At 37.3% G+C, this 12,980-nt stretch overlaps 1 protein-coding gene across 16 annotated transcripts in view; it reads left to right on the top strand.

Moving 5' to 3' along the window:
• The window catches only part of LOC110463143 (RNA-binding protein Musashi homolog 2-like), a 139,939-nt gene that overhangs the window by 16,745 nt on the left and 110,214 nt on the right, over window positions 1–12,980 (top strand). For all 16 annotated transcript variants that reach the window (XM_021517525.1, XM_021517521.1, XM_021517520.1 and 13 more), the window contains one exon: window positions 988–1,080. In XM_021517525.1, coding sequence (XP_021373200.1) covers window positions 988–1,080 — 93 coding nt within the window. The remainder of the gene's footprint in view (window positions 1–987; window positions 1,081–12,980) is intronic.

The following is a 12,980-nucleotide window of genomic DNA, read 5'->3' as shown; positions in this document are numbered from 1 at the left end:
CCATCTCGGATAAGAAATTTGTTTTAAGACAATTCTGTTACTGTTTTCTGCATGTTTACATGTTGTATGTGATTGACAGGAAATGCACACTTCAGAAGTAATCTTAATTTTATACCTAAGCAATCCCCTACAGGGCCAAGATAGGAGAGTTAAATTAATTATTTAAATATGATAAAAAGTCGGTGTAGGGAAGGAGGTGGGTAGAATGACTGATGTGGGAGGTTATGTAATCAGTCCTAGCTGTAGGCATCCGTCACACAAGTGATCATCTCCAGTGGTAGATTTAGTTATGATAAAGGTCCCCAACAATTAGGTGAATTGTGTGGAAGCTGGTGAACAAGGGGCACTACAAGAAGGCCTAGTTACAATTTCCTGTGTCCCATGGGACCTAACACATTTCTCAGTAAAACACTGCCAAGGGCCTATAAAACATGTATTGTTAATGTGACGTTCTGTACTATTGGTTAACAAAGAGATTAACTGATGTGTCTTCATGTTTAAAAGCATTTTAAGGAAAAATTGTGGGACAGCTCAATATTTTCACTCTAGTGAAAAATGTTCTATTTTTAGTTATGAATTGCTTCATAAAATTCTCTGTTGTACCTAATTTTTACTTTATTCAAGTGTCTGTTATTCTAGTGCTATTTTTTTCTCGCTCAGCTCTGTTGTATTAACATACGTTCCAACCAACATTTGAGAAATTATGGTGTAAGCAATAACGTCTGAATAATCACTTGGTGATGCTCAGAAGTGAAAAAAAACCCAACATTATTTATCGCAGATTTATCGCAGAATGTTTTGACATTTATACCTCTTTATAACCATTATTTCGTCCTTTCCATCTCCTTAAATGTATCGCCTCCATCTTCCAAGGAGGTATGTATCACCTCCTCTTTAAGAGGAGGAATGTCTCTGTTCGAAGTTTTAATTGAGATTTGATGATGTTTATGTAGAACTGTTGTATAACAAACATTTTTTTTCCCCCAGATGGTTACCAGAACTAAGAAAATCTTTGTTGGAGGGCTGTCTGCAGCTACCACAGTGGAAGATGTCAAAAACTATTTTGGTAGTTTTGGCAAGGTAAGAATCATTTTATACATGGCAACACCTCAAAAGTTGTTTTAACCGTTTTCCCAAAGAACATTCATTTATGCACCAGTTAAATTGAGAGTTCGAGTGATGTTTTTTTCTTCTGTGGCATGATACTGCCTTCCCATCATCCTTCAGCTTGAGTTAATCTTCCAGCAATCTCTACCAAGGAAAAACACATTTCACAACAATACAGAAAACAAGTGTTGTATTGGTGTTTTTGGGTTTTATACAAATTTATGTTTGTCTGGCAGAGATAAGAGGTTGGCGTATCATCTGAGAAAGGGTTGGTACCCTCCTATAATCATAATGGCTGGCTTCTTTGTGAGCAGTCAACAGTGTTTGCTGGGTTAAGATTCTTAAGTTGTTCCTGTCTTGACTAAAATGTCTTGTAAATTGTATAATTATATGGTATAGGATTAAGATGGAAATGTTTTTAGAACTTTGAAAAGGTTTAAAAAACAAACAGTCTACTTAAAAAGAAGTTGATTCAGAGTGAAAGTGATCGCGAGTACAGACATTTTATAAACAAGATTATATTTTTCATGCAGAAACGAATGTAAGTTTATTTAGGGAAAATATAAAATCCATGATTATACTAGATATAAGATGGAGTTAAATAAATGAATTTACTTTGCTCTATATCCTATTGCTTTGGAGGTAAATTGTTAAGTTTGACCAGTGGTGGTTTGATTTGTGGAGGCGAGTTTTGGTGATCAACCTGTCAAGGTCTTTGTGTGCAGTCGAAGGAACTGATCATAATTACTGGGTTGTGAAGGACGAATACAGGTTCTGCACAGGTGTTCTGATCTGTGGGTGTCACCGTGGTGATGAGTCAGAGGAAAGAAAGTAACAGGATTTGATTTGGTCCAGTTTGTCAACCTTGGCCCTTTGTATGACAAATACATGTGCAACTATGAGATTTGTGTTATCAGGCAGGTATTTTACCCAGGACAACATCCTGTTACTAAGCCTGAACGCCCAAAGTTTGGTGGTCTGACGTTTTAAGTAAGGTGAATACATTATTGAGTGTACACTGTTCCTACAGACTGGACCTTCGGGAACGGGGGAAATCAATGTCGACATATATACATGCTAATGGTAGAGTTGGACCGGGAACATTACGACAAATCCTTTTACTAGGTCCAGTAAATTAGGGTGTGGGCCACTTTTTAGTTAGAATGGTCTTCTCCCTGTAGTAACTTCCTGTCTCTCAACCAAAGTGCGAAAACCAGACCACTTTATGGCATTAAGTAATTGGTGAGATTGCAAACTTTTATTGATGTAATGGATGCTTTACCAAGGTAATGACCTGGACAAATACCCACTGGACAATGGCTAGGCCAGGGGTCAGGACAATTCTCACAAATAAGGCAAAAGGTATTAGACTAGAATAGGTGTTTAATTGTTGTAGCTGGCCTACATTAACGACTGTATGTAATGTAGAATACCTGTACCAATTATCTGTTTTCACCTGGTCTGACTTTACCTGGCATTAGTGGGACCTGTAACATCTACAGGAACATGCAAGTACACAAGCACCTGTCATTACCTCTAATTACCACAGCCTAATGCCTGGCCCTCTACCTGTATTTCCTATCATCAGCCCTCAGTCATCTGTCCACTACGACTAACTCACCTGTCATGTCTAATGGACAAATAGGTACAATTAACGACCCAGACTTATGCATGGTTGTGTCTTTTACCTGGCATTAGTACAAAGATTGTTCTATTCTATGTGATCTGACCATTACTATGTAATAATTGTTAGTTCTATAGGGATACAATCAACTACCAGGTATTGAACTGTCCTTGATCTATAGTCCAATAGCCATCTGTTAGTTGGTATTTAGGGGTTTGGTTGACTACAGACCTTAGCTTACCTGTAGATTTCTGCTCTACCCAAGCTACTAGTGTTAGTTCCAACTACAAGTCTCTTGTATTGATACTTTGACCAAGGTTGACCATAGCAGAAACCCTAACAAGGATGACTGTATCTAATTGTACATTTTCTGTCTTGTCAATAAAAGACAGACAGCCTTGTGGAAGATATCATTTCTCTCCGTAATTAATCATATCTGTGAAAAACGAATATGAGTGTTGCTACCTCTGTGGTCCATTAGGGGTGGTCTACATCTTTTCGGCTTGACCATTTAAAGCTTGACCATTACAAGAATGTTGGGATGTTAACACAGTTCTGTAAGTGGTTTCTGTAGGTACAGGTTAGAGAGCTTGTTCCCTCTGAGTGCGCCACAGACTCGTTGTCTGCTTAGGGTGTCGGGCCAAGGCGGAAACCAGGCCTCGCTTGTCCGGTGGGATAACAAGTCACATGACTTACTAGCATCAGCAAAGGTTTATTATTGGTGGTTACCTTAAGAATATGAATTGTTCGGTGATTATCATGGACATGAGTCATGACAGTTACATGGCTGTAAATGTTTGAAAAATGATTTTAACACAAAAAGGTAGAAAGAATGAACAGCTGATGATGACAGGAAGCTGAAACATGTTCTTTCTGGAGGAAATAATCAGTTGGTCTGGTGTTAGAAATTTTAATGCAAAGTGAAGTTACAAGTATATTTCTGGTTGTGAAGTGACTACTGTAATGTCAGTCACTTTTAGGCAGTACTAATTGAGGTGAGTTCTAACCCCAGTCTGCACAAAGTCTACTTAATGCTTCTAACCTTGTAATGTAGGGAGTACTGAGCGAGTGGAGTTTTTTTAGTTATGGTCTTGATGAAGTGTAGTTACTGCTTATAAGAGGTTTGTTGTGTAGGGAGTACTGAGCGAGTGGAGTTTTAACTCCAGTCTGCATGAAGTCTAGTTAATGCTTTTCCCCTAACAGACATTGACACAATTCTGATGCAGTTTTGGGATAAAACTGTCAATTACTTTTGACTAGATTCTGTTAAATGTTTGATTGTATTAGAGCTGAGGACAATTTGTCATGTCCCCAGAAGCTTCTGCCTCATGTGTACAATCCTGAGTTGGTAGTCTGACATTTCCTTCAAACGCCTACAGAATCATTAACAGAAAAAAAACAATGGCGCTCAACCCATATAAGGATCATCAGTGGATCGAGAGTGAGGGAGAGCAAGGATTGGAGGAGAACCATATGTACATTTATGTTCATGTATGTCAGAACAAACCTGGGAAGTGAGTTTAGGGAGGACATCACCTAGGTTTATGTATTCTCTCACTACATATACCTGTATTTTGTGGTTGAACAGGACTGCACTGAGGGTCACAGGTCAAATGAATACCTTGTCAGGTCTGGAGAGACAGCAGGCAGACAAAGGCCAAATACTGCTATAATAAACCTTTCATTCATATACATGGGAAACAGTAGTCCCTATCTAACATAAATGTTTGACCTCCTGATCTCAGGGGTCAAGGGTGACAATCTGGGTTGATCTCTATCTAGGCCCTTATAACAGACATCAAATTATTGACAAGTAAGGTCTTAAGCATGTTTTGGTCAGAAGTTGATTGAGTTACAATCAGATTGGTTTATTGTTTTCAGTAGATTTCAATTTAAAATCAGCAAAAGTATATGCATTATTTAGTAGTGTGTAGGCGGCAGTTAGGACTGGAGACATAATACCGGTGGGTCGTGTGACCCAGGAAAGGCCTAGCCTTGGGGTGGAGTCTGCACTGAGGTGGAACTTGTTTTTACTAGCTAGGTTATGTACCTATATAGCTAACCAGCCATGGGCAAAAATCATTAAAGCTAGTGACCTATGCTGAAAGTTTATTTTTGTTTTCTCGTTATCCAATTGTTGATTCAACAAGACTTGGAAGTTACTACACAAGGACAGATTGGGACAAATTGGAGACTTTTTTTTTCTTTTAAATGTCAGACATCATGAGGTCACTTTGTTAACCACAAAATTTTTTTGCAAGTGAAGCTAGTTTAGATTGGCTGAGGGTATGGTAGGTTTGAAGGGCTATAAACACACCCATATATCTAACAAATTAGTAAAGTTTAGAATAACTGGCAACATTTATTGTTGGGAGAACATATCTTAATGGCAAATTAGGGATTTATATAGCTTTAGTTTATTTTTAGTGATACTTTTGGCATATATACCTTTTCGATTCCATATAATAAAGGTTGAATTGTGTGCGATACCGCACATGTTTATATCAAAGCTGGTATTTTCGGAACATTACCTGGCACAGATTGCATGTGGCACTTTCAGAGGGTGAAAGCATAGATTTAAATCAATCATGTTTAGTTCTGAGTAAATCACAAAGAAATTGGACAAACATCCTACATTCTTACGTTGTTCCCGTCTGAAGTTGGTTTGGCCCGCGTCCAGTCCAGATTGAGGCTTTCAGGACGGCATCAAGGTTCTATTGATCGTTGTAAATTGTAGATACACTATCTACACTTGCAAAATAAAGCAACAGGTCAAAAGGTCAATTTTATTGATACTTTTGTTTTTTTTAGGTCAGAGTTCAGGATTTTGGTGATTCAGTCTAACACCAGATCTACCGTTTGGTTTGATGTTTTTTGGGTCGTCTCTGTTGCTCCATCATTACTGAGTGAAAGCATACTACTTATTATGTGATCTGTAACCCATCATTACAATTGACAGGTGTTTCATAATTTACTCCTTCAATGTCACAGGTTATATGTAGTTTTTACATATAGGAAAATACATTCCCTGAAGAATACTGAACCCTTGTCATCTTAAAAATCCCTTTCCTAATGTTTTCAGTCTTTTAAGAGACTGACCTACAATAGAATGAATTTGGTGTGTGAAAATGAGTTTATTTGGTTGGTTTTGAGAAGCAATTTACAACGTTCCTATTACATAATGATTGACACATCTGATACATTTTTACCAGTTCTCAGGATTCATTAAAACTGCACTGAATGTTTCCAACCTTATAATGATCGAGAATAAAACAGGTGTATTTCTGGTGAACGTTGTGAAGACCTTTGTGCCACCTACCTTTGTACCATTAATCATTAGTTATCACCTCAAGTGCACTTTTACTTTACACATATCAGCCATTGGACCAGACATGATGGTCTACAATTGAATTCTGTAGTCTGAGTGGTGATGATCTAATGTTTAATTTTGTAGCCTCAATCAAGGTAAACTTGTGTGGTTGGTTTGTGTACCCTAGCACACGTCTTTGTGTTGTCAACCTTTCACAAGAAAAAAGTCGTTGGGCGTAATCAGATCCCATAATCGTCATTCCTTCGGTATGAGACACTCATGTCGGTGAAGACACAGACTCATTTATACAAAATTGACGACACGTTGTATCTGACAGGTATCTCATTAGGGACAGGTATATGATTAGACAGCAAAGGTAGAGAGAGAAAAACCATGGGAAAGTGATAAGTGTGTAGCCAGTGAATTACCCTGGTCACTTAAGGTTGAAGATGTAGGTAAAACTATAATAGTACATGAAAGAATTCAATAAAATGAAACGTTCCAATCCTAACAAAATTAAATGGGGGACAGTTAAAGATCACTGCTCCTAGGCTGAACAGAGTTCTGTTTGTTGGCAGGTATTTTAAAGTATATTTAACACATTATAGGTATTTAAATAATTATAAACTTTTATCTGAGATTTTGGACATTACAGCCTTGAGGTGTGACATTGTAGAGTTGGCAGGCTATTGACATTTTTATGTAATTATGTTTTTATGTTTTTTGGAGTGTTAACTAGCTGGTCCATTGTAGTGATATATTGGGTCTTTTGAAACCTCACATTTACCTGGTGATTTTTGTGTTGACAGCTCAATAATGAGTCGTCGGTCTATCTGATGATCTTGGTTTCTGTTGACTTGGTTAGTGTACAATAATATTTGTAATTCAGGTTTATCTATCAATCTTGTGTTGTTTGTATTTTCTTATTTATAGAATTCACTATCAATAAATTCAAATGAAAGAGATCATCTAATATGTCCAAACTTGTAATAACTTCAGGGCTAGTGGTAACATAACATGGTTCTACTGAACACTCTTCACTACTTGTAGCCTCCAATCCTATCTCACACTAGGCAAACAGTTATCCATGAATACCTAAGGTGGCACATTAATGAAAGCTAAATGAAGTTTTACTGCGTTGCATCTTTATTGGGGCATGCAATATTGTGGTTAGAAACTCTGTGGAACTCGATCAACTTGTCCTGACATGCTTGGAACGTCCGGCGATTCCCGAGATGCAAGCTTCCGTTGATGGCTAACGAAGGATAAAGAGTTATGCCTACCAACCTGGGCTAGTTTCATTTGATATTAAATGTATTAGAAATTCCGATGAATAGACTGGTTTGATGGTGTTGGCTCCCTACCAGGACGACGCAGGTTGGCAATATATCTATGAAAGGATGTAAAGTTAAGGGTACCTTGCAGCCTTCTATACAAGACTTATGGCCTGGTTACAGAAAAACATCTAAAACTTTTTTCAATACTCTCCGTAAATGTCACTGAATGAAAGATGGTGGTCGATTTCCCATTGCTGACATGGGTTAACTTTTCAGGTGGTTGATGTTTGATAATGGGAGATTTGTCCCCTGTTTTTTTGGCCTTTAGTGTGTTCAGTCGCCGAACAAGCAAAAATCTCTCCATGGCATGTCCACGGGGGGTCAGTTCCCAAGACAAGAATAAATATACAGAGTTATCCGCCCATGAAAATCATTTGAAATACTATTCAGTGAGAGAGGTATTTTGTGATAAAGGATGACTATATGCTGGACATAACGTTATAAAGGATTACCTCTACATCGCCAGTAAGTGTCCACTGATGGCACAATGATAGGGGCTCACAAATCATATTAAATCGAGGCTTATCCTTCCGTAAAATCCTTGCATCTAAGATCTTTTGAAAGTGTATATTAGGTGTGTCCCGAGTCAAACTTCCAAATGTTAGGTACGGAATCGCCATGGTGATGACCACCTGGGAGGAAGGGCGGAATGGATTAGGGAGGTGTCCTGTTTGGCCCAACATCTCCGAACATAAACCTGAATTAGTTTATGAATGATGGAATCCTGTGTTGTTATGACTGGGTTCTGAATTAGGAATAAAAAGGTTGTAAGTGAAACACAGATGAAAGATTATAGCACATATTTTTAACACGGCCACATATATGAGAATGGTGTGACCATCTGGAAATAAGGAAATGCTTAAACAACAATGATGTCTTGTGAAGTTGTGTTTAATGTGTGGCAGGCTTTATTTTTATCATTTGGTAGTCTTTTAGTTAATTAACTTTCACATCTTTGCAGAAGTTACTTAATTGATGAAGGCATAAAGGGAAGCCATGAATACCCAACTTCCACTGCAGTTCCCCTGGTGTGATGTAATGCACCCTCTGGTACAAGGCAGATGTGCTAGTTAAAAAGAAGAAAGTTTTATGCCTCGAGACCTGTAATTAATCGTAGACACCTGGTAGTTCTTCAATGGGTTACATGTGTGTCCGTTACCATGGTAGCTGATACCTACGCACCAGGTAGTCTTGTTGTAATTCGAGTCAAAATTGATCGCAGTTGAAATGAGACTTGTGTCTGTTTTGTTTTTAATGTCATCATTGGCTAGCTTTTCAATTATTTCCGTTGGTAAATGACCAGAATCATGCAAAAATAGACCGTAAATGTTTTTTTCGTACTCTGTAAATGTCCGCTGTATGTCAGGTTTAGTAGGGACTTCAGAGCCTGCAGCTAAAAACCGGTGACTCCGGAGTCAAGTGTATGATTTTGTGATAAAATTAAATGTAATGATGGGAACCTGTTGAAAAGCGATCATTATACGCCTAGTCCGGGACCAGCTCCAACCAGCCGTACAATGCCAGTTAGATGTCTAAAAACAAATCGGCTGAACCTTTGACCTTGGGCAGTTGAAGCCAGGTGTGAAATTTTGATTGGGGGTATTTGTGGTATTGTAACTTTCTGTAATGGTAAGCAGTCAACATCTATGTTAAATATGGTTACACAGGAATCCTGACTACTGTAGTCATGCTAGAGCGGATCCGTATCCACACTAATGGAAGTATACTCACGATATTAAATTTGTTTTTAGCTGAAATGTAGAAATTTCTGATTTATTGTCAATCGATTGGGAACATGAATACCGATTTACTGAATCATTGGGGCCATCAAACTTGGGTTTCAGCAGGTGGATGATTAATTTAAGATTTAAAATAAAAGATATAACTGTATAGTGTCGTCAAGGTTGGTGGTGTAATACAGACATCACAGAAATCAACATCCCAGATCACTGGTTTATTTGAAAATATAAATTCATTTAAATCTCCTGATCTATTAAATTGAATTGAATTGAATTAAATAATAAAAGTAGTGTGTAAAAATACTGGAAACAGCATGTGTTTGTTTGGTGCGAAACATGTTTTTATCCGAGTGCCGTAAGTGCAGAATACTCCTCGCTAATGTCACCTGTAAATGTTACCTGTTAACGACTTACTGCTACATTACCTGTTGAACTGTTGATTGAATCAATGCCTGTTCCTGTGCTGTGGTTCAGTGCATCAGGTATGCCCCTGGAAAGTTATTGAAGTCATAAATATCCAGCTTCATGATATCACAGTAGTTACCATAAATCTATAAGAATAGAGCTGAATTTATTACCAAATGTGTTATATTTCACTAGTAATCGGAGTTTTTCGAATTGTCAGTGGTGTGATTTGTATAAGATCTGTGTTTTTGTTGTTTAATGTATTTGTGGAGATTTAGGCGGGAGGCAATTTGTGCTGAAGATGTAGATTTGTTAGGATGACTCAATACAGAAACAGTCTCACCTGTACAGGGAACTCCACCTATATATCATGTAAAGACGTCACAGATAACATAACTGTAAATGTTCGCAAATTCTGATAGAAAGAATTGCGTTACACAAACATTTTAGTCATTGGGGGAAATTAATCTGTAACTGTTGTAGGTGAATTTTACTTTTAAATTATCAATCTTACTTACAATATAAATTGTACTGATTAGTTATCTTTCTTGGTAACACAGGTAAAATTACAAAATTACATGTTAATGTAAAATGATCAATTATTGGTACACAGATATATTTTACTGCTAAAAATCTACCTTAGTACACAGGTGAATTTTACTGTGTAGATATCTTAGTACACAGGTGAATTTTACTGTGTAGATATCTTAGTACACAGGTGAATTTTACTGTGTAGATATCTTAGTTCACAGGTAAATTTTATTGTGTAGATATCTTAGTTCACAGGTAAATTTTACTATTTGGTGATGAATTTTACACAGATTTACTTAACTGTGTAGTGGGCCAGAATCAATCTCACTTACAAAGGTAATTGTTTGCTTGTACTATACAGGTGTTAAATTTCATCAAGTCACAGATGTATAATAAAATCACTGACATAACTCAATATTCGTGTGCCATGTTTTAGCAGGTATAGGTAATAATTAATGATGGTTCTCTTGATGATATTGTAGATTGAGACACTGCTATTGTCACGATCCTTAAAGAAAAAACAATGAAGGAAAAGGAACAGAATTTTTAAGTGTTTTGTAGATAATTTAAATGTTCAATAAGTTTTAATAAGTCGGATAATAAACTATAAGATATAAATATTCAGCAAAGGCAATATATGTGGATATTTGTGGTGTGTGAATACAGATATACAAAAATGCGGAAAGATAGGGAAGGAATAAACAATATATTGATTTATAGAGTATGACCTCATAAAGCCATACGTACCTCGGGGGAATCGTCGGAAACGGTACTGGTGCGGCACAGGAAAAAGTGTACAGTCGGATATAGCACAGTAGGGAGAACAGTCACGCAAAATATGGGTCCGTTTAATGGCTGCCTGAAAAACCTGACAGTTTATGATATTGAACAGAGATTTTTGAATTGTGTTTTAACTGCCAATTAATCATGATAGTGTAGCGAAACAATGCATTGGAAGGCAAGTTGATTTCACAAGAGAAAATACATAAACGTGGTTTATCGTTCCTGCTGTATCCATGGGGACTATTGCAGTTGGAAAATTGTGATACTATAAAACAAATTTTTGTTTAGCCCTGTATTTACTGATGATAGAAACGAGTGTAGGTCACAACAGAATTGGGAAGGCTTCTTGAGGAATCAACTAGGTAGAGACAAAGGCTGTCGTCAGTGGAAATGTTCATTGTGATAAGTAGAAGTTGTAGTGGTAGAGGGTAATGTCATGGTCACAAGAGTTTGGAAGGGTACTTCAAGGTTATCTGTGTAGTCAGTAGAAGCTGTTTGTTTAGTCAGTAGAAGCTGTTTGTTTAATCAGTAGAAGCTGTTTGTTTAGGTTGTATGGTTAGGAGAAGTTGTGTTGTTAGTCAGTAGAGGTTGTATGGTTAGTAGAAGTTGTCATTTTAGTCAGTAGAGGTTGTATGATTAGGAGAAGTTGTCCTTTTTAGTCAGTAGTGGTTGTCGGTATGATGCATATAGATGGTCTGGTTTTGTTCTTTTTTGGTTTCTATTTTCTTGGAATGTTGCCTTCAGTTTTTGTGCTGACCTTGGTATGTTGGCTATAACTTAACAAACCTTGTTATTTCAAGACACTGTGACCTTTTAAAAAAGTCTTTTTGCCAACTGCACTTGCCGTTTGAAGATTATCCCAATATAAAAATTCATACAGATTTCCCATGAGACATTTGCTTTATTTCATGAAATAAAAAAAAAGATTTATGTGAGAGAAATAGAGTGTAAATGTAGAAATCCATACAAAAAATTATATATTTATATATGCCTGAGAATGAATGTAGAAATCCATACCAAAAGATTATATATTTATGTTTGAATTGACGTAATGAAATCAATAATTCTCAGGCAATAACGCTGACAAGTTAGTTTCTGATTTGTTAAACACATTGAAGAAAAGAACATAAATATGACATAAAATCTACTAATGCTGTAACGGGTTCTTAGTTCCATTGTAACTCCCCGCTTTTATAGGTATATTCATTTGTATGCTGAAGATCGATAAATCTCCGCTACAAGCTGGTGATGCCAACACACTAGTACAATCAAAATGAACACCTTTTTGAACGCAACAGGCTTAAATTGATAAAGGTAGGCTTCTTCTCTTTCATGCCATCCAATGTACTGCACCATTATACCACTGATTCTGATCCCCTTGTTGGTCAGCTGAGTGGTCAGAGGCAGGGATTCCGATAGAATATTGTCTCATCAATTTTCAGGAAATGCCTGCCTGGTAAAGCCCGGAGAAAGAGCGACAGTTCCTGGTATCATTTATACCTCAATAGACGAGAAGAATTATAAAAAGCCGAAGGAATTCTGATGAATCGCGACATCAATATCTAACACAGAATCCAGCCTTATTAAGTGATTCCGATCCAAGGCTCCGGAGTCTGTACTGCCGATACCTCGCACAATCAATAAATTTAAAATAACTAAGTAGGATGAATTATGCATGCGGTTGTACACAATTGTAAACAGTCTCAAAATGTAGTGTTTAGCAACCTGTTTTGTTATAGAAAGGAATTCTGCAATGATTAAAACCATTCCCAGGCTGCATATCTCCAAATTGAAAGCTTACACTAATGGCATGTTTGTATAATTTTATAATAATGATAAAAACATAACAATCGCCCAATCATTTTTTAATTTTAATGAAAAGAGACATAGTGGCGGAAGCTTTCATCGCAAAATCAATTTATTATAACTGATCAGTCTGGTAACTGTCAGATACAATGCTTGCTGAAACCAGGCTACTGGAGGAGGAGGGGGGGGTGTGTGTGTGTCTCCATGTACTATTACAAGGCTACTCGGACAGGGGAGGGGGTGTAAACTAGGCTACTGGAGGAGGAGGGGTGGGGGTCTCCATGTACTATTACAAGGCAACTGGGGACAGGGGAGGGGGTGTAAACTAGGCTACTGGA

The sequence above is a fragment of the Mizuhopecten yessoensis genome, unplaced genomic scaffold (genome assembly GCF_002113885.1).
Source record: "Mizuhopecten yessoensis strain PY_sf001 unplaced genomic scaffold, ASM211388v2 scaffold10867, whole genome shotgun sequence".
In the NCBI taxonomy this organism is placed as follows: domain Eukaryota; kingdom Metazoa; phylum Mollusca; class Bivalvia; order Pectinida; family Pectinidae; genus Mizuhopecten; species Mizuhopecten yessoensis.
Note: the sequence above shows the minus strand (reverse complement) of the source record. Positions and strands in the feature narration are given on the sequence as shown.